Here is a 23,234-nt window from a genome sequence, read left to right as displayed (position 1 = left end):
TTTTTTTTGAAAAGGAGACTTGAATTATAAACTTTTACGTAGCAACCAATAATTTATAGAGCATGCAAAAATGGAATCATTTCGGATAATCATATCAAATAAGTAACCTCTTTTTATAACGAAAATAAAAATTGAATCACCAAAATATAACAAATAAAATATTGGTTACCATAGTATAAAATGTTCATAACTCCGTGATTACAAAATATTTTTAACCTTATAATAAATACTATAATTTAGTAATTAATTTTTTTAACCCTATCATAAGTATATAGATATATAGATGAACAAGAAAGATATTAATTAGAGTACGTAGAAAAGATACATGCCAATACAAAATAAAACAAAAGTACGCAAAATCTCAAAAGGACAATTATTATCAGATGCTAGAAAACCTAGGATTTGGAGAAGCAAATTCCAAGAACTCGGGATCTTGTAGTAAAATCGCCATTCTTTTTTCATCTAAAGTAATCCAAGCTTCAATCCCTTTACCATCCTTTGCATCAACAAACACAGTCATATTTCTAAATTCTTGTCCTGGTTTTCCCATTACACCAACCCAGTAAGGCTCTCCCCATCCAAAATTAGGTCTTGTGAAAGGCGCTTTAGACCAGCTTGTAAATCCAAAAATGTCAGGCTCTTCCGAAGATAGTACCTCTCTTAAATGCTCGCAGAAATCCGACATCGTTTCGAACCCTTTTTCGCCTTGAAAACTATGCGTATAATCGGTTTTATACAGATCAACCGATTCGCTTAGCATGCTCACCAGTTCATTTAGCTCTACACTGTTTGCATCACTAAAATTAGCCATTGCTACAGCCCACCAAAACAGATTCCCAATGGAACTATCTTTCATGGGCGGACTTGTTTTTCGCCTGAGATTCGTCGCCTCCACAAGAATAGATACCTTTGGTGTTCCTGATATTGATTTTGATGCAGCCATACTGCATTTCCAAATGAAACACGACAACGTTTGAATCCGAGATGGTTCTTTTTCAGCTTTACCTTTCGCCTTAGTCGTAAGGGCGCCAATTGCTTTCGCGTTGAACACGAATCTCCTCGTAACGTAATCTGCTTTAGTAACAAACCATAACTTTTCCAATAAAGACAAATTATTTTCAGGAATTTTAGTTAGTGATGGAAAATATATGTTCCCTTGCTCGAGATCAGGCTCTACAACATCGTGCAGATCTCCACGACAAAATGAAGCCCAAGTAGTAGAAAAACTTGAAGCTGTAGCTGCATCAAAACTCTTATGTGACATACACCAACCCAATGCTATTCCTGATCCACAATTAAAAATGTTGATCTGAACTGCGGTTAAAGGCGCGTTCATTTGATCCGCCACCTTGCTGAATGGTTCGCATGGAAGCAAAGAGTTTAGTGACTCGGGTTCGTGATGTTTAAGAAAATAAGAGAATGAACAATTTACTTGCGCTTCAAGAAACGGAACACCTTCGTCGAAACGATCGATATAGAGATTATCCGTTGCCCTTCCGCTGAGAGGGTAATAGAGATTGAGAGTTTTGAATAGTGCAACCTTTAATTTTGATGATAGGGTTGATGGTGAAATGTTTTTGATAGGGTAAAATAGAATGACTGGAACATAAGTTGTAGGAGTAAGTTGATCGAAGAATGAGAGTTTATGAGGTTTATGATGTTGAATCGATGGTGAAGATGATATCTTCACCATTTCTTTTGAAACAATTTGAACCTTTATTTGCATTTCTAAACTAAGACTAGATTTTGCTATGAACTAAAAATCTCTGGAGTAGTTATATATTGGAGCAGCAGCACTACACTACCATTTATTAGACGGTTTCTACTTTTCTAGAATGAAGTAAAAACTGTGGTTCATGGTGTAGGCAGTCTAGGCATAAGAAAATTTAGTGTTTATTTATGAGGTAATGTCATAAATAAAAATTCACAAACTTTACACATTTTGGCATTTTAATTATGCCGTTTAAAAATCGTTATTTTCATATACCAACCACCAATTTTTCTCAAATGCATACACCGTTTAATAATCCGATAAAAATTGATGACGTGTCACTATTCGGTTTATTATGACATTTCACTATTCGGTTGTCAATTCAACAATTTTTACCGGATTTTTGAACGGTGTATGAATTTAGAAAAAATTGATAGTTTATTATGAAAATGACGATTTAGAAACGGCATAATTAAAATGACAAAAGGTTGATTACTTTTTATTATATAGATCCTTTATAATTAATTATCGCTATTAATTGCATCATTTGTTACACTATTACTATAAAACTATTAGTAATCATTATTTTATATAATGTAGACACTTTTGACGGTAAATTTATTACCTTAAGTTTACCTATCGCAATATATAGGAGCATACTCTATCCGGTCTATAATATTTGCCGCATTTTTGGCACAAAAATTAAGAAAATAATTAATATATTTTAATTTATAAATACTTTTACTAAGTTAATTCTACATTAAAATTTGTTTACATTTATGACTACTATTTTCATTTGTTTATTGTATTCTTTTAATAAATTAATTGGGGCAAACATGAAAAAATAGCATTACTCTTTTGATATTTTAACATGACAAATATTAAAAACAATTCTCAAATGCGAGAAATATTATAGTCCGGAGGGAGTATATACTTAAAGGAATGTGAATGATTAATTGTAAAAAAATAACAGCTGTGCTCAGAGGCAGAACTAGAATAGAGGGAGTTGGGATGGTTGTTCCATCCGGATTTCAAAATGTTTTAGATTGATAAATACCTAAAAAAATATTTTAAAAGGGATCGAATAATTTTTATCTGGAAAATTTAAAAACCAAATTATAATGTCGTTTGGTCTTAAAAAAAAGTTAAGCAATATATTATTCAGTTTAATATATATGTCATTTAATTTGATTTTCTTCTTCTGAAAAACTCAATTAATAAATCGTTTGATTAAAGTAATTTATTTTATTTTAGTCACCGATTATGCATATCATTTATACAACAAATTAATGAGACATTTGCAATGAGAATTTTTTAGTGAATTCAGTTCGCCACGTACAATTTTAGACTATCTATTAATGATGTGCCACATGGTATAAATATGTTAAGTACGTAAACACTTAGTTTTAATTAATGGGTACTTAATTTTAATTTTAAATTGATTAATTGATGTGTTATATATTGATTGAATTGTTTAATATATTTATGTCGTATTTCACATCATTAATACGTAGTTTCTAATTATATGTAGTGAACTAAATTCACGAGAAATTTTTAGGTAAATTCAGTCCACCACGTCATCCATGAACTAAACTTATCATATTATAACACGCCATTAAAATAATGCAACTATTGTAATATTACTATTTAAAAATGTAAAAAAGTAATAAATAAAATTACGATAGTGCCAGTGTTTTAATGACGTGTCATAATGTGATAGGTTACTCCATAGATAACGTGGTAGACCAAATTTACTTAACAATTTCTTCTAGATTCACATGAAAATTTGATCAATTTCAAAGGTGTTGCTATTTGGATAGGTATAAAGTTTTTTCATATCTAATTATTTAATTAAAAATTAATAACTACTTTAACTTTTGTATTGTTTTCACCATCATTAATTTGAATATCATTCAAATAAATATTTAATTAAAGAGTTTTAGGTTATCTACAACTTATCCTTTCTAACTATTTTTTTAGATTATATTTTAATTATCTTTTTTTTGAAGCTTATATATCATAATAACATCTTTAAAATGATATTTTTATAATTTAATTACATATATTATCTATACGATATAATTAAAAGAATAATTGTCATTATTAATTAATCATAAATTAAATTATGTATATGATTATTAAAGGTATAATATAATTTGATGAGAGTTGAGTAAAAAAAATTATAAATTTTCCTTGGATAATAAACTTAATTAGAATAATAATAGAATAGAAATACAAAAGTCCTAATTATAATAAAAATAATATATTATATTGAATAGAAAAATATAATTAACACAGATTAATCTAAGTGCAGGCATCAGAAGTGAAATTGTTTGCGACAACTTTTTGTTTGTTTGCATTATTCATTTATACATTAAAATATTTGTGATAATTGCAAATTAAATCACAAAATTTAGCATAATTTCCTATTACAATATAAATTTTAAAATTTGATAATGTCGGATGCCAACTTTCACTTTTTAGCAAATCAAAACATCATTCATTTTCTGATACAAATCTACTGTGTTGGAAGCCGGTATTGCCACGTAGACTGCACGTTGGAAATTAAACGATATTTCGATTTGCCAAAAAATAAAAATTGATGCTTGTTTTTTGCCAAAATTTTAAATTTAGTGTTATAATTGCAAATTACGTTAAAGTTAGTGATTTTATTTGCAACGTGTTAAATTACGTGGCAAATACTGAAATTTATTGTGTCAGTATACATGGCAATTTCGGCTTCCTATTTAGTAAAAATGTCCTGAAAAAATATCAGTATATTAATTTGCCGAAATTGTAAAGTTCGTTGATGACATTGTTAAATTTGAAAGTTTATATTGTAATTACAAGATAAAGTTGGTGAATTTATTTACTACAATTAACTCAAATATCATTGATTAAACTACTAATGTGACACATTAATATAAAATACTTTAATCCCATACTATCCGATAAACATTGAGTTTTTAAACCTCAAATTAATCCTTATAGAATTTAGAATAGTTGTTTAATCAAATTAACATCTGGTTACTTTTCTGATTAAAACCAAATAAAGTATCAAATCTAGCAAAATTCTTCTACTAAACTTAAAAATTCGAGTAGTATTATATTTGTGAGAGATTTTTAGGTAGGTTCAGTCCATTACGTCATCCGTGGACTAAGCCTATTATATAATGACACGTCATTAAAAAGATGGCAATCTTGTAAATTCGTTTATTACTTATATACACTTTTAAATAGTAATATTACAAAATTGTCATCATTTTAATGACGTGTCGTTATGTGATAGGCTTAGTCCACAGATGACGTGGTGGACTGAATCTACCTAAGAATTTCTCTACATTTGATGATATAGTATATATAACTGGCTAAATGGCCATCTTTTATAAATGGATTTTGATAAATAAAAATTCCAAAAGATATTCAAATCGAATTCAATTTTATTTTTAGATTGGTTTGGTTATTATTTTCTTTGAAACACCGAATGGTTGACATTTTGTAGGGGTGTCAAAATGGGTTGGCGGGTCGTGTTCGTGTCGTGCCGACCCACTCTGTTAACACGATTAGGGTCAACACGAACACGACCCATTTAACTAATCGTGTCAAAATTCCCAACCCTAACACGACACGAATTTTAAACGAGTGACACGACACGACACGATTAATACGTTAAGATAAATGGGTAACACGATTAACACAATTACACGGCTAACACGACACGACTAACACGACCCACTTAACATTTAAGAATTTTTTAAATCATATAAATATAATTTTAACTTTAAATTTATCAATTAATTTTCAAATTGTAAAATTTTAATATAATTAATTTATTTTTATATTAATATAATTAATTTAGTAATTTTATTATATATTTTTTTTTATAATTATAACTATTTTTATTTATATTATTATTAAAATAGAATTTATAAACGGGTTAGGTGGGTTAGATGGGTTCGCGAGTCAACCAGTGACACGACCCATTTATTTCGTGTCATAAACGGGTGGACACGTTTTCAACACGAACCCGCTAAGCCTCAACCCGGTTCGCCAAATTTTCGGATTAGACGAATCGTGTTATCGTATCATGACCTATTTTGACACCCCTAACATTTTGACTACCAAAATATATCAGCGGAATTGAACTGACTATTGTACCCCTATTATCTCTGCTGAAAACTAAGTGCCGAAAATAATAATTGTTGATTTTTTAAGTGCTGAATTAAATAAGTTCATTTGATAACTGCAAGTTTGCAACTACTGAATAATATTAAAATTATTATATTTACATATTAAACCTTTAAATATTAACTATTTTAAAAATAAATTACTAAACATAAATTATACATTATATATTATTTAAAATTTTAAAATATAAATAAATTATATTTAAAAAATATCAAAAATATTACATATATCATAAATAAAAATCATAAATTTTAATCGTATATGTTGATAATTAGTCCTTATATATTATAATTGTGCTCCCTTTTAATTTGAAAATTAGTCTTTTAAATAAAATACTAGTTTTTAAAATTCTGAAAAACCATTTAAATCTGATAATCAATGTAGTGTGTTACAAACGGAAGTCCAAATAATATTATAAGGCACCGGGTCCTGACGATATGCCTGCGCTCTTCTATAATTCGTATTGGGATGTCGTTGGTAATGAGGTGATTCAATGTGTGATGTCCTACCTTCGGAATGGAGTGATGCCTTCTCAAATGAACCATACGTAGATTACGCTAATTCCAAAAAAGCCGTCTCCAGAGTCTATGAAAGATCTCCGTCCAATTAGCTTGTGTAATGTTATATATAAGTTGATTGCGAAGGTTATTGCCAATAGGTCGAAGGCTGTCCTGTCTAGCGTGATTAACGAGTCTCAGAGTGCGTTTGTTCCAGGGAGATTAATTACCGATAACACTCTTATCGCTTTTTAGATTTTTCACTCTATGGCCAAGAAGCCTCAAGGCAAGAGTGGGTCGGTAGCTTTAAAGATTGACATGAGTAAGACGTACGACAGAGTGGAGTGGTCTTTTCTGGAGAAGTCTATGGTCAAAATGGGATTTCCTGCTCACTTTATCAAGTTGATTGTGGGCTATGTCACTTCAGTTACTTTCTCAGTTATGGTTAATGGAGTTTCATGTGGTTTTATTGAGCCCCAACGGAGGTTACGGCAAGGGGATCCGTTATCGCCATACCTATTTCTGATTGTGTTTGAAGGCTTTTAAGCAATGCTGAGACAAGCTAGTCGAAGTGGCTCTATTTCAGGTGGCCGTATATGCAGAGGTGGGCCGAGAGTTAATCATCTGCTTTTTGTTGACGATAGCGTCCTTTTCGCTAAAGCTACTGCCCAGGAGTGTCAGGCTACTAAGCGTATTATTGACTGCTTCGAATGTGCGCCAGGCCAAGCAGTCAATTTTGATAAGTTTGAGATGGTTTTTAGCTCTAAAGCCCTGTTGGCTGTCCGGCAGGAAATTCTGAATATCCTAGGTATCTGGGAAGTGGAACAGTTCAAAAAATACCTAGGTATGCCTACGATGGTCGGTCAGTCGAAGAAGCCCATTTTCGCTTTTCTTAGAGATCGGCTACACAAACGTGTTTGGGGTTGGAAAGAAAAGTTTCTATCGCGTGCAGGACGAGAGGTTCTAATTAAGTCTATTGCGCAGTCTATCCCAACGTATATCATGAGCTGTTTTGCCTTCCCAGTCTCATTTTGCTCAGATATGCAAGGTATTATTTCGAAATTCTGGTGAAGTGGCTCAGAGGATAAGCGAAAAATACCATGGGTCAGTTGGCATTCGATTTGCCAACCGAAAAAGGATGGGGGTCTCGGATTTTGGAATTTGAGAGTGTTTAACCAAGCCATGTTAGCAAAACAAGCTTAGACGATTGGTTCAGAATCCTAACTCTCTTTGCGCAAAGATCCTCAAGGCAAAGTATCACCCACAAGCTGAGTTTTGCGACGTCCGTTTGAGAAGGGGAACTAGCTATGTGTGGCAAAGCATTATGGAAGGAAAGAAAATTCTCGATTCAGGATTGGCGTGGAGAATCGGGAATGGGCTATCTGTGAATGCCAAGAGGGATAATTGGATTACTACGGCAAACCTAATGAAGCCTGCAGGTCAGCTAAATTTACCAGATGATTGCACGGTTAATTGCTTCATTGATCAAGAGTCTTCTACCTGGGACAGAAATAAACTGATGCTATCGTTCATTCCTCAGGAAGTTGACATTATTTTGAAAATCCCTTTAAGCATTCGCTTACCCCTGGACAGATTATATAGGCCGCTTTCAAATAATGGTGTTTACACGGTCAAGACGGGGTATTATCGCGCCTGTAACATCCTGAATAGGGATACTACTGGTACCGGGTGGGGGAGATGGTCGTAACATTTGGAGGAAGATTTGGAGCTTTTCGGTACCTCCAAAAGTGCGACATTTTCTGTGGCGAATTTGCCATAAAACGATGCCATGCAATGTTATTCTTGTGAGGAAAAGAGTTCCTGTGGATGTTAGCTGCCCCAGATGTGGGATAAATGATGAATCTGAGTTACATGCCTTAGAAGATTGTGATGCGGTTCGTGGGTTGTGGTTACTTTCCCCACTGAATTTGCGAGTAGATAATTATCAGTGTAAGTCTATGGTCGATTAGTTAGAGATGATGTTTTCTTCTCTTAAAGCTGATGAAGTTCAATCTTTTATCCTTAGTCTTTGGATTATTTGAAACGACCGCAGTAATATCGTCTTTGAAAATAGAAGATTGCCGCCGCCGTTGATTTTTAGCTATATCTAGGGTATGTCTCAAAGCTATGAAAAAGGAAAAGGTAGTTAGGGTCAGGTTTCTTTTTAGAGTTGGTAGGCTCCTCCTCCAAATGGTCTGAAGCTTAATACCGATGATTCAGTTCAGGTTGGTAAAAATCTTTCAGTCCTTAGCGCTGTGATTCGTGATTGTGCAGGCTGTGTTGTTAACAGCGGGGTAGCGTTGGTCCATGGGGTGTTAGATGTTGAAATAGCAGAAACGCTCGCAGTCCGATTTGGCTTGCAGTTACCAGCTGCTATGTCTGCTGCAACGCTGAATATTGTGGAATCGGATTCGACAAATGTTATTAGCCGGTTGCTTCATCCTGAAGTAGCTATTGATCCAATCCAGTCCATAGTCGATGATTGTCTAGTTCTTGTTGGTGATTGTTAGCAACTTTACTTACCAACTTGTAAATAGTGGACTATAAGTCCGAGTTATCGTACCCACAAGGATGAGAGGTTCAAAGTGAGTGAATTAGATTTTGATCTTCAATTCGTTTAGCAAGAGAATGAATGTTTTTCTAATTAACCAATCAAACAACTACTAACAACTTATGCTAATCTAGGAATTAACAAATTACTAATTTAAAGAAACGAGTAAACACTATAATAATTAATGAAATTCAAGTGATAAAGAGGTTTGGGAGCTAATAATCCTCCTAGGTCATGCAATCAAGGGTATCGGGTTTAGGGTTCTAAACGAGGACCGAGTGTTCTAGACCGCAACTCTCGCTCTCTCGAGCCTCAAAGAGCTACAAAACCGCGACTAAACGAGCTTAACCTACTCTCGTAGCACTAAACGCAAATAGAGGCAATTACAAGTAATTCACAGCTCATAGGCCACCTAATTACTAACCCACTCTCATGGTGTTACTAATTAAGTCTCTAATTAATCAAATCCAACTAATAAACCCTCTCTCAAGGTGAGAATTAATTTAAGAACAATACTTAGGTAGCTAATCTAAGCAAGCTTTAGGCTCCTTAATTAGAACAATATACACAACCCCAAAAACCCTAACCCAATCATACACAACTAAGATTCAAATTAACCCCCAAACATGGGGTTTAGCCAACCATGGTGAAGATAACAAGAACTACTAATTTATCAACAAACATTAAACATCTATTGCTATTCATAATGAGTAAAAGACAATTACCTTAAGTAGAGCTTGTGTGTAAATAAGAGTATTCACTAGATAATGAAGCTTGAAATAATAATAAGACTTGTAGTAGAAGAAAAATCATAAAGAAAACTAAAATCTAGAAATTACTTCTCAAGAACAATAAGAACAATTGTAGATCTCCACAAAAGGAAATAAAAAGTACTATATTAGGATTGAGGCTAAAAGTGTAGAATGTTTTACCCTAAAAACATAAAAGGCCTTATATAGCCAAGCCAAAAGAGGCTAAATGACAAATCCACTAGTACAAAGGTTTGGCCAAAAGGGGAAAATGGGCCCACTAGCACACGGACCCAAAAAGATTTTACTCCAGGTTTTTCTTCATGTCTCGATAGAGAAGCCTTTGTAAGGAAGCTTCTCGATCGCGACCATATTTTTAGCATGCTCTCGGCTTCTTTTGGAGACCCTGGTCTCGATCGAGAAGCTTACTACAAGAGCCTTCTCGATCAAGACCTGCCTAAAAACTGGCTTCTCGATTTGTACTCCTTTGTCTCGATAGAGACCTTGGTAAACCTTGGGTCTCTTTCATCTTGCGTTCTAACTTCCGTCTTTTAGATTTCTTTGATACTTCACCCTTTATTGACCAAAAACCTTCATATTCGCTCCAATTACCTGAAATTGCACATACACGTAATAAGGCATACAATTGCTTTAAAAACGCATATAAAACGTTCGAAGCGATGCTAAAAAGACTCGAACCGATAGGAGTATTTCACTCCTATCAAACCTCCTCACACTAAGCTCTTGCTTGTCCTCAAGTAAGAAGAATTTCTCACTTAACAACTACGGAACACAATCTTAGCAAAAAATTGGACTACTCATCAACAACTATACTCCCAATTTATGAACACGCAAATGCAACATCTAGTGTCAACAACTCACGAATCATGAAAACAAATGAGGAATGCAATAGCCAAGACATGAGGAATATGGTACTTTGAACAATTCAAAAAGTTAATAAATCTTTCAATTGGCACTTACGAGAGCACTATCATTTAAGGGACATGCGATACTTTGGTCAACTTAGAACATGAACACCATGTCAATCACCCAAGAGCATTAAACACGAGCACAATATTTCTCACATGATTTCTCTCTTTCGCACAAGTGTTTATGGTAAGGAAATGCAACACACAATCACGGAATTCCCATAGGTTTGCTCATAGTCCTAGACTCCACTACTAGCTCGGTAATTGATAATTATCATATGGACTTGTAAGGGTTGTAACGTGGCCAAGGTTCGGGGACGGTTTAAGTTGATATGTAGGCTAAAAACTTGACTTGAAACTAGGTGATACTCTATCATCGACCTTAGGTTAGCTTGGAATTTTAGCACATTTGAACTCTTATTGCCCTCTAATGCCCTTATTTCTTTTCTTTTCTTGCTTTTCTATCTCTTTTTTTTTCATAAACTTTATTTATTCTTTCTTTGTTTTGTTTTCTCTTTTCTTCTTTTTTTTTCTTAGGCATAGTCTTTCGGCTTTTAAACTCGAGTTCAATCTATCTTGTTTCATCAAGCTTCTATATCAACCTCCTCACACTAGTTTTCCAAGTCAAGTTTTGGGTGTTTTCAAGTGGAAATGGAGAATAGGATTGCTAGGTGACAATGGTGATATCAACAAAAAAAAAGTTTTAGGCTCAAGCTTGTGTTTCTAGAGGTACAATGGTAGGCTTTTAAAGTGGTCTCTAAAACAATGGTTACTCCTAATGCCATATTCATCTAATCATCAATTACTCAACATTGCAATTTCGAATGGACACCGAGCAAATTCTAGGAATTCTCGGCAAAAAGACACTCACAATAATCTATTAGGCTCAAAAGTGCTCACATACAAAGTGGTGTTGTGCTCAAATGCTTAAATCAAATGAATTCATGCCAATGTATGTTCATATTCAAAGCGACACAACAATGTTCCAATCAAGGTCACACATCATGAATCCGCATCAAGTATCTCGGTCATGCCTAAAGACCATACAATTGTAAAACTTGCCCTAATGCCAACTCAACATGTCTAATTCCATTGCATTTCATTAAGCAAGCATCAACCGTAAATTGTTTAATTAGATAAAAACATTTAAACATTCATAAACCGGGAGATAATACTTGTTTTGACGAATTTTCTAAATTTGCACGGATTCTCATTCCATAATCGAGATTTCAAACAAGAGATCACGGAGGTGACTCACAAACTAAAACAACTATCACAAACTAAAACAAACTAGACCCACAAGACTCGACATAAAGCGATAAAAGCAATGAAATAAAACACACTAAAACGAGATACAATCTTTGCCAACCCTCCTCACACTATTTCAAGCTTAGCCCCGAAGCAAGAAATAAAACAAAAACAAGCAAAATTGTATGAGTTGAGTTAGAAGGATGCAAATCTCGATTTAGTCAAATTCCGGAGGCTCGGGAGAAGGAGAAGGAGTATCAATCCAAATGTCGCCCGTGCCGTTCACATAGTCACGGAAATCGCGCCCATGGCGTTTCACTTTTTCCCTCAATCGCTCTTGATAATACTCCATCTTGCGCCACATTTTCCTTTGATCCTCCATGAATTGAGTTTGCGTCGCCATGAATTGGCGTTGTTCTTCATAGAACCCCATTGGTGGTCCGTGACCCATTTGTGCATCCGCCGGAACCCTTTCGCCTTGGTTGCTTGATTCGACCGGCTCTTTCCCCGCTCTTCTCAATCTCGGAGGTGGTCGTGGTGGCTCCGGTGGTGCCTCTCCCGGATATTCCGCTTCTTCCCCAAATTCGGCTTTGTAAGCCGCCACAACTCCATGCTCCTTTATCCATTTCTTCCTTTGATAGTAAGGCAACATGTTATCTTCCTTTGCATAACCGGCTTTCTCCAAGTGATCGGAGTCGAGCTTTCTAGCTGGAATCGGAGTGAAGTTCGCAAAGGCTTCGTCGGAAACACCCAACATCAAAGCAATCCGAGTTACCAACCATCCAAAACCAAGTTTGGTATCATCATTCGGCACATCCCTCAAATTCATGATCAATCGACACGCCATGTTCAACTTGTAGGCCTCCACATCCGGATGCATAATCGAATTCATCATAAGAACTTCGGTTTCACCGATCTTGTTGTATTCATGCCTTCCGCCGAAAGTGTGCCCCACCCATTTCAAGATAATCACAAGGATGGAATCCTTCACATCGACCATTTTGGCCGTTTTGGCCTTGTAGCCTTCCATTCCCGACGCTTCCAACCAAACATCTTCATAGTTAAATTCCTTGGGATTGTCTTTGAGTCCCGTAGTTGGTAACCCAAACTCCGCTTGTAGCATATCCATTGTCAACACATGCTCCACACCTAGGAGCCGGAAATGGAGTGTCAAATTGTCTTCACCTTGAGCTCGAAGCGTGGTGAAGAACTCCCATGTTAACTCTTCGTATCCGGTGGTTGAGCATTCCGACAATTTATACAATCCAAGAATTTCAAAATATTGCTTAACCCGATTCCGTATCCCTAGCACAAGCATGGAATGCCAATCAAGGATGAACGGAATAGCAAAAACTCGCTCCTTGATTTTCTTGAATCGCTCTCCTTCCTCGACCGAATGGATTTGGAATGGAGCATCATATTGTCTTGTGAGGGCCGCCGGAGTGGTAGTACCGACAACTCTTGACCCGGAGGCGGTTGTCTTCTTCCTTGAACGGATTGGTTGAGGGCGTGGTGGTGGTGGTGGTTCAAGTTCCTTGGTGGGGAGTTTAGCGGAGCTCTTTTTCGACGTTCCGGATTTTCCCATGTTGATTTGTTGCACAAAGGGTGTTTGAATATGTTTTTACTTTGATTTTTGGTGGTGGTTTGAGTGGTATTCTTGTGGTGGCCGGATTTCTCAAGAGAGGAAGAATGGTGGATGTGGTTTTTTGCCAAAAGAGGAAGGCTTTTTAAAGAAGATGAAGAGGTGGGTGTGTATTTATGGCAAAGTCATTTGTTTGAAATGGATGTGTGGGATTTTGACAACTCAGCAATCCATGTACTTTGTGTTTCTTGTGAATGGTCGAGATCGTGCCACCTCAGCAATCCATGTGCTTCTCTTTTGTGTCTCTTGGAAATTGCACACTTTGACTGAATTCAGAGGGCTTCTCGATCGAGACCTACCTGGGAAAAGGAGTCTCGATCGAGACCCTATTTTTGGCATGCTCTCGGCTTCTCAAGGAGAGTAAGGTCTCGATCGAGAAGCCTAATTCCATGAGCTTCTCGATCGAGACCAGGGCAAAATCTGGGCCATGGTTTCTCAATGCAATCCTACACACCACAACGAAAAACAAATACCCCGGCATTATTTTGAATACAAAATGATAACTGACGAAGAAATTAACAAAACAAAACTAGATTTAACTTAAACAAGGGAAATGAATAAACACAAATAAAAACTAACCTCTCGGGAATGCCTCCCGAGTGCGCTTTTTAAGGTCGAAAGCTTGACCGTCAAACAATGAACTCAAGTAGGAGTAGTGAAAGATATCTCATCTTCCACTCGGTTCGTTAAGGGCCCGAGATACGGCTTACACCGGTGCCCGTTAACTTTGAAGGTCTCGCCTTTAGAGTTCTCCAATTCGACCGCTCCATGACTCGCCACATGCTTGATTTTGAATGGACCACTCCATCGGGATTTGAGCTTACCCGGAAATAACCTCAACCGTGAATTGTAAAGTAGCACAAAAGATCCCGCTTCCAATATCTTAGGAGCGATATGGGCGTCATGACACTTCTTCGTTCTCTCCTTATATAGCTTGGTGTTCTCATAAGCCATAAACCGTATCTCATCTAATTCGTTGAGTTGAAGCAATCGTTTCTCCCCCGCCGCTTTAAAATCGAAGTTCAACTTCTTTATAGCCCAATATGCTCTATGCTCAAGTTCCAAGGGAAGATGACACGCCTTCCCATAGACAATACGAAACGGAGACATCCCAAGTGGAGTTTTGTAGGCCGTTCTATAAGCCCACAATGCATCATCCAATTTCAATGACCAATCTTTTCGGGATCCATTCACCGTCTTCTCGAGAATTCTTTTCAATTCACGGTTCGAAACCTCAACTTGGCCACTAGTTTGGGGGTGATAAGGGGTAGTGACTCGATGGTGCACATTATACTTCCTCATAAGAGCTCCAAATTGCCGGTTGTAAAAATATGAGCCACCGTCACTAAAATTCACTCTAGGAGTCCCGAAACGGTTCACTAACCCCTTTAGGAAGTTCACTACCACCTTAGCATCGTTAGTGGGTAAAGCCTCCGCTTCCACCCATTTCGAAACATAATCGACACATACCAAGATGTATTGGTTCTTGAATGAAACCGGAAAGGGCCCCATAAAGTCGATTCCCCACACATCGAATATCTCCACTTCTTGAATCGATGTCAAGGGCATCTCATCACGTTTGGATATGTTACCCACCCGTTGGCATCGATCACAATGGTCAACAAATTCTTTGGCATCCCGAAACAACATAGGCCAAAAGAACCCGCTTTCAAGCACTCTAGCGGCGGTTCTTGCCGATCCATAATGGCCGGCTTCATGACAAGATGATAGAATAGGCATCATTTCTCCCAACGCACACATCGCCGCAACATCCCGTCTCCACAAATTTTAAACAAGTAGGGTTCATTCCATAAATACCTCTTAACATCGGATAAAAACTTCTTCCGTTGATGCGATGTCAAGTCCGGAGGCATGACTTCCGATGAGAGATAATTGGCGAAATCGGCATACCACGGCGTTTCTACTTCCCGAATCATCATAAGTGTTTCATCCGGAAACCGCTCATTAATCTCCATACCAATAGGAATCGGCTCCGGGTTTTCAAATCTTGATAAGTGGTCCGCTACCACGTTCTCCGTGCCCTTTTTATCCCGGATTTCTATGTCAAACTCTTGCATCAAAAGTATCCACCGAATAAGTCTTGGCTTGGCGTCTTGCTTAGTAAAAAGGTATCTTAAAGCGGCATGGTCGGTGTAGATGATGGACTTTGATCCGAGCAAGTATTGCCGAAATTTATCCAAGGCAAACACTACCGCCAACATCTCTTTTTCGGTAGTAGTGTAATTGAGTTGTGCTCCCGCCATCGTCCGGCTAGCATAGTAGATCACATGCACCCGCTTGTCCTTTCTTTTCCCCAACACGCAACCCAATGCTTGGTCACTAGCGTCACACATTAGTTCAAAAGGCAAACTCCAATCCGGAGATGAGATAATAGGAGCGGTTACAAGCGCCTCCTTAAGCTTCTCAAAAGCGCCTTGACATTCATTCGTGAATTCAAACGGCGCATCTTTAACTAGCAATCTCGTCAAAGGCCGTGCGATAGATGAAAAATCTTTAATGAATCGCCGGTAAAAGCCCACATGGCCTAAAAATGCCCGAACTCCTTTGACCGTAGCCGGAGCGACCAATTTTTCAATAACCGCCGTCTTAGCCCTATCCACTTCAATTCCCGCCTCCGATATCCTATGCCCGAGTACAATGCCTTCATCCACCATGAAATGGCATTTTTCCCAATTGAGCACCAAATTTGTCTCCACACATCGTGCTAAAACCCGCCTTAGATTCGCTAAGCAACCATCGAATGAATCGCCAAACACGGAGAAATCATCCATGAACACCTCCATTATATCCTCAATCATATCGTTGAAGATTGAAGTCATACATCTTTGAAATGTGGCGGGTGCGTTGCATAGTCCGAAGGGCATTCGCCGATATGCAAAAGTACCGTAGGGGCATGTGAAGGTCGTCTTCTCTTGATCTTCCGGGAGAATTAATATTTGATTGTAACCGGAATACCCATCAAGAAAACAATAAAACTTGTGCCCCGCTACCCTCTCTAACATTTGATCGATAAATGGTAGCGGAAAGTGATCCTTTCGGGTTACCTCGTTGAGCTTCCGATAATCGATGCATACTCGCCAACCGGTTACCGTCCTTGTGGATATTTGCTCTCCTTTTTCATTCTCCACCATTGTCATACCCCCCTTCTTAGGAACACATTGAATTGGGCTTACCCACTCACTATCCGAAATAGGATAGATTATTCCGCGTCGAGGAGCTTGACGATCTCTTTGTGCACTACCTCCTTCATATTTGGATTTAATCTTCGTTGCCTTTGAGTTGACTTCTTTGACTCATCTTCAAGATGGATCTTATGCATCACAATTTGCAGACTTATACCCCGAATGTCGGAGATTTGCCAACCTATGGCTAACACGTACTCCTTCACTACTTGCACAACCCTCCTCTCTTGTTCCTTAGAAAGCTTGTTAGAGATGATTATTGGCAAAGTCTCGTTCTCTCCAACGTAAGTATACCGAAGATGAGAGGGGAGTGGCTTCATCTCAATGATTGGAGGCAACTCGGAAGATGGTGGAGTCACACCATTCTTTTTGTTCAAATTTTCCGGCTTAGGTTCCTCTTCTTCGGTGTATTCATCATCCACAACCCCGGAATGAAACGTGACACTAGAAACACTTGGAAGTTCTGCTTTCATATTCTCAGAGGAGGTCTTGATCGAGACACAGGAGTCTCTATCAAGACCAGGCATAATATTGCCTTGTCTCGATAGAGAAACCCCAGTCTCGATCGAGACCAGTGGTCCTCTGAGATACCGAGAGCAGCCCTTTTTTGGGTCTTGATCGAGAAGCATTGATGGTGGGGCTTCTCGATCGAGACCTGCCTCTGAATACCCAAAATCATCGAATTTCCTTGTAACTCCCCGGTTTAGTGAATCCATATTTTCCTTCAACTGATCCTCCACAATTTCATCAACCAAATCAATCCTCATGCAATCTTCCTCCTCGATAGCATTCCGCATCACTCTCTTCATATCAAACTCCACACTTTTCCTCATCAATTCTTAAGGTGAGCTTGCCGGCATGAACATCGATGAGAGCACGCCCGGTGTTCATGAAAGGGCGACCAAGGATCATAGGGCACTCTTTATCTACCGCATAGTCTAGGATCACAAAATCCACCGGAAAGATGAATTTGTCCACTTTGACGAGTACGTCTTCCACTATCCCATACGGCTTCTTGAGAGAGTGATCGGCAAGTTGCAATACCATCGAGGTGTGTTTTACCGGTTGATCACCAAACAAAGACCTAAAAAGAAACAATGGCATCAAATTAATACTTGCCCCAAGATCACACAAACAATTTATAGCATTCATATTTCCTATGGTGCAAGGTATAGAAAAACTCCCTGGATCCTTAAGCTTTGTTGGTAGGTTGCTTTGGATTATGGAACTACAATTTTTCGTGAGCGGTATTGTCCCACCTTGCTCCCAACTACGCTTGTTCATAATTATGTCTTTCAAGAATTTTGCATATTGGGGCATCTCCCTTAGTGCGTCCGCCAAGCTTAGATTAATTTGCAACTTCTTGAAAATCTCAAGGAACTTATGAAACTTTTTGTTCCCTTGAGCTTTCCTTAACCGACTTGGGAACGGAACCGGTGGTACAAACGGTGGCGGCGGCGGTGGCCTCACATAAGGCTCTTCCACCTCGATAACCACCTCCTCACATTCATTTGGCAACTCTTGACTTGAACTTGCTATGTCAATCACAACTTGAGGCTCATCCTCCTCAACAACTTGTCTCTTTCCATTGGCTTTCTCAAGGTTTCTCCCGCTTCGGAGCTCTACCGCCTTAACATGCTCTCTAGGGTTGTTCTCCGTAGTAGATGGCAATCCCCCTTGTTGTCTACCTTGAAGCGAAATCGCCATTTGAGAAATTTGAGTTTCCAAATGATGGATAGTAGAAGCTTGATTCTTCTCCCTTTGCTCCATTTTTTCTAACTTCTCTAGCACTTTGGAAAGCACATTTCCCTCATCCGTATTCTTTTGTGGTTGGAATCCCGGAGGGTGTTGAGGTCTACCACCATAGTTGTTTCCTTGCCCTGGATGGTTATGATAAGGGCCTTGATAAGGACCTTGTTGTTGGGGCCTATTTCCTCCTTGAAAACTAGGACCCACTTGATTAGACCCTTGAGCATTGCCTTGCCCTTCTTGATTTCTCCACCCGAAGTTTGGATGATTCCTCCAACCGGGATTGTAAGTGTTGGAATATGGATCATTTACTTGCCTTTGTCCCCCAATGTAGTTTACTTGCTCACTCAAAGCTTGCCCCGTAACTAGGCACTCTCCTCCCGAATGGGCAAAGTCACCACAAAATTCACAACCTACTTGAACATAAGCCACCGGAGCATTTCTTTGCATAGGAGCGACTTGTTTCTTGAGAGCATCCACTTGAGCTTGGAGCGAAGCATTTGCAGCTTTTATGGACTCCATCTCCCTCACTTGATCAAGAGTCATAAGCGACTTTTGAGTGGTTGGTGCTCTTCTATCCATAGGACCCCAAGTACTACTAACCACGGCCAATTTCTCCACCAATTCAAGAGCTTCTTCATAAGTCTTTTGCATAAGCGAACCGCCCGAAGCCGCATCGATAGTAGCTCGGGTAGTGACATTGGTCCCATCATAGAAAATTTATATAACATGCTCTCTATTGAGCCGATGATGGGGCACACTCAGTTGTAAATCCTTGAACCGCTCCCATGCCTCATGAAGTGATTCTCCTTCAAATTGGACAAACTCAAGTATGTCTTTGGTTAACTTTGTAGTCTTGCCATGAGGGAAATATTTGTTAAGAAAGGCTTGAGCCAACTCCCTCCAATTGTGAATGGACTCATTCGGTAGAGAATGCAACCAAATGCTAGCTTTGTCCCTCAAGGAGAAGGGGAACATCCGAAGCTTAATTTGGTCTGCCGTTATCCCATGAAGCTTGAATGTGTTTAGAACACCCAAAAACTTGGCGATATGCTCATTAGGGTCCTCGTGACTCAACCCAAAGAAGGCACAACGATTCTCCAAAAGTTGAATGGTACTTGGCTTGATCTCAAAAGTCGCCGCTTGAACCGGCATTGCGAAGCATCCAAAAGTGGCATTATCCACATCCGGCAAGAAAAACTCACCCAAAGTTTGTCTTTGTTGGTTTTGCACTTGTGCGTGCACTTGGGGTCGATCATCCCTTGGGTGGTCTTGTTGCCTTGGTCGGTTCGCATTCCCTAATGGAGGAGCGGGTGGATATTGTTGCTCCCCTTCATCCATTAGAGGATTGAACCGCCCTTGTTCATCATAATTGTTTCCCTCGTTGTTCATAACTTCGGGTATACGAGCTCTTCTTCTTACACTCCTTTCGTAATTACCGAGGTTGTCGTGATAAGGTTCTAGTGGTAAATTTGCTCGTCGCGTATTGTGCATACACGAAAAACGAATTCCTTCACAAACAAAAACAAGGAAACCGAGTGTAAATCACGAAAGACAATTAATAATAATAAAATCAAAATGAAAACAGAAAATAACGCTAACTCGACCGAATTTCGAAATACTTTCAATCAATTGAACGCAACCTCATCCCCGGCAACGGCGCCAAAACTTGTTAGCAACTTTACTTACCAACTTGTAAATAGTGGACTATAAGTCCGAGTTATCGTACCCACAAGGATGAGAGGTTCAAAGTGAGTGAATTAGATTTTGATCTTCAATTTGTTTAGCAAGAGAATGAATGTTTTTCTAATTAACCAATCAAACAACTACTAACAACTTATGCTAATCTAGGAATTAACAAATTACTAATTTAAAGAAACGAGTAAACACTATAATAATTAATGAAATTCAAGTGATAAAGAGGTTTGGGAGCTAATAATCCTCCTAGGTCATGCAATCAAGGGTATCGGGTTTAGGGTTCTAAACGAGGACCGAGTGTTCTAGACCGCAACTCCCGCTCTCTCGAGCCTCAAAGAGCTACAAAACCGCGACTAAACGAGCTTAACCTACTCTCGTAGCACTAAACGCAAATAGAGGCAATTAACAAATAATTCACAACTCATAGGCCACCTAATTACTAACCCACTCTCATGGTGTTACTAATTAAGTCTCTAATTAATCAAATCCAACTAATAAACCCTCTCTCAAGGTGAGAATTAATTTAAGAACAATACTTAGGTAGCTAATCTAAGCAAGCTTTAGGCTCCTTAATTAGAACAATCAACACAACCCCAAAACCCTAACCCAATCATACACAACTAAGATTCAAATTAACCCCCAAACATGGGGTTTAGCCAACCATGGTGAAGATAACAAGAATTACTAATTTATCAACAAACATTAAACATCTATTGCTATTCATAATGAGTAAAAGACAATTACCTTAAGTAGAGCTTGTGTGTAAATAAGAGTATTCACTAGATAATGAAGCTTGAAATAATAATAAGACTTGTAGTAGAAGAAAAATCATAAAGAAAACTAGAATCTGGAAATTACTTCTCAAGAACAATAAGAACAATTGTAGATCTCCACAAAAGGAAATAAAAAGTACTATATTAGGATTGAGGCTAAAAGTGTAGAATGTTTTACCCTAATAACATAAAAGGCCTTATATAGCCAAGCCAAAAGTGGCTAAATGACAAATCCACTAGTACAAAGGTTTGGCCAAAAGGGGAAAATGGGCCCACTAGCACACGGACCCAAAAAGATTTTACTCCAGGTTTTTCTTCATGTCTCGATAGAGAAGCCTTTGTAAGGAAGCTTCTCGATCGAGACCCTATTTTTAGCATGCTCTCGGCTTCTTTTGAAGACCCTGGTCTCGATCGAGAAGCTTACTACAAGAGCCTTCTCGATCGAGACCTGCCTAAAAACTGGCTTCTCAATTTGTACTCCTTTGTCTCGATAGAGACCTTGGTAAACCTTGGGTCTCTTTCATCTTGCGTTCTAGCTTCCGTCTTTTAGATTTCTTTGATACTTCACCCTTTATTGACCAAAAACCTTCATATTCGCTCCGATTACCTGAAATTGCACATACACGTAATAAGGCATACAATTGCTTTAAAAACGCATATAAAACGTTCGAAGCGATGCTAAAAAGACTCGAACCGATAGGAGTATTTCACTCCTATCAGTGATCGCTCTTTTTGTTTTCAGTACGTTAGTAGAGTTTGTAATCAAGTCGCTCATGCCCTCGCCAAATGGGGTGTGTTTTTCGGGCGTGATTGTTTATTTACCGGGGAGGTTTCTTATCCGGTTAATGAGCTTGTAAACTCTATTGGTTGATTTATAAAGCAATCTTATTTCTAAAAAAAATTATAAGAGCGGAAGTATTAAATAAATGACATATAGACTATAAAATAAAAAATAAAAATATAAAGTAAAATATTTATAATGAAAAATATAGTAATTTGCAATTTTAAGTGATGATCTAAAAAATATTTTATAATATTAAAAAAATAAAAAAATTAATATGAAACAAAATATTTTATTCGTGAGTAATAATTGGAAATAATAAAAAGGGTTAATTCCATATAAAATCACCACCTTTACACATTTTTTTATTTAAACCACGTCCTTTAAAAATTGTCCAGTAAAATCACCACCTTTTATTATTTTTCAAATCTATCACGGATGTGAAATTCTGGCGTATCTTTGTTGACTCGACAGCCGAAATCAACAAAAAAAGAATAAGATGAAGGTATTTTTTATGTTAATAAGGGCATTATTCAGATTAGGACATTTATTTGGGAGGAAAAAGACACCGGATTTTCTCATCGGTGTTAGATTTGCAAAAAAATGAAAGGTAGTCATTTTATTTGACACTTTTTAAAGGACATGATTAAAATGAAAAAACATGTAAATGTGGTGATTTTATATGAAATTAACCCTAATAAAAATATAAAATTTATTCAATGATAAAACTAATATTTAACAATTTAATGTTTTCAATAAAAAAAATAAGTTAAAATTTTTGACTTATTATTTTAAGTTATTTTTGACTTAACTGAATAAGTCAAATTGAACTTTTTTGAGTTATCAAACCAGCATAATACGATGAAGTGCTTAATACATTAATTTAAGCAATAAATTGAGTTATCAAACACTCCCGCAAAACTAAAACCAAACCATCTTACCAAACCAAACCAAAATTATTTTAATTTGGTTAAAATGAATAAAAAATGGTTTTGACTTGTATCATTGTTGATTTTCGTTTAATTTTGATTAATTGGTTAACCAAATCGATCGAACAATTGGGCTTTAAAACATTATCATTTTATTAATATATGTCTACAAAAGTATATATATGATTTAGTTATGCAAAAATGCATGTGTAAAATATTATAAGGATTTTTTCACAACGATACTAAAATATTATTTATAAAAATACTAACAAGGAATCAAATTTTCCGAGGTATTGAAAAAACGTTTACAAAAATTTCAGAGATATGTAAAAAAATGATACAAATACAAAAAAAAATACAAAAAGGAAGAATCAATAAACACCAAAAATACAAATACATAAAGAAATTAAAAACACAAAAAATTATTTACAAAACACTTTTTTTTGGTACAAAGTACATGAAGTGTCCTGAACGGGTTCCAACTATGAGACGACATCTTTAAGCCTTACACATTCAAACTAATCATCATCTATTAAAAAACAAAAATCAATAGTCTACTAGTCAACCATGAAAATAGCAGGTGTTG

General features: G+C 37.2%; 1 protein-coding gene across 1 annotated transcript; it reads right to left on the bottom strand.

Annotated features, from left to right (window-relative positions):
- Window positions 1–314: 314 nt before the first annotated feature.
- LOC126659610 (stemmadenine O-acetyltransferase-like) lies at window positions 315–1,744 on the bottom strand. The gene has a single exon (XM_050352913.2). The coding sequence runs from the start codon at window positions 1,724–1,726 to the stop codon at window positions 380–382; it is 1,347 nt and encodes a 448-aa protein (XP_050208870.1). The 5' UTR covers window positions 1,727–1,744; the 3' UTR covers window positions 315–379.
- Window positions 1,745–23,234: the final 21,490 nt, after the last annotated feature.

The sequence above is a fragment of the Mercurialis annua genome, linkage group LG8 (assembly GCF_937616625.2).
Source record: "Mercurialis annua linkage group LG8, ddMerAnnu1.2, whole genome shotgun sequence".
NCBI classification, from domain to species: Eukaryota; Viridiplantae; Streptophyta; class Magnoliopsida; order Malpighiales; family Euphorbiaceae; genus Mercurialis; species Mercurialis annua.
The sequence above is the reverse complement of the archived record's forward strand: the minus strand, read 5'-3'. Positions and strand labels throughout refer to the sequence as shown.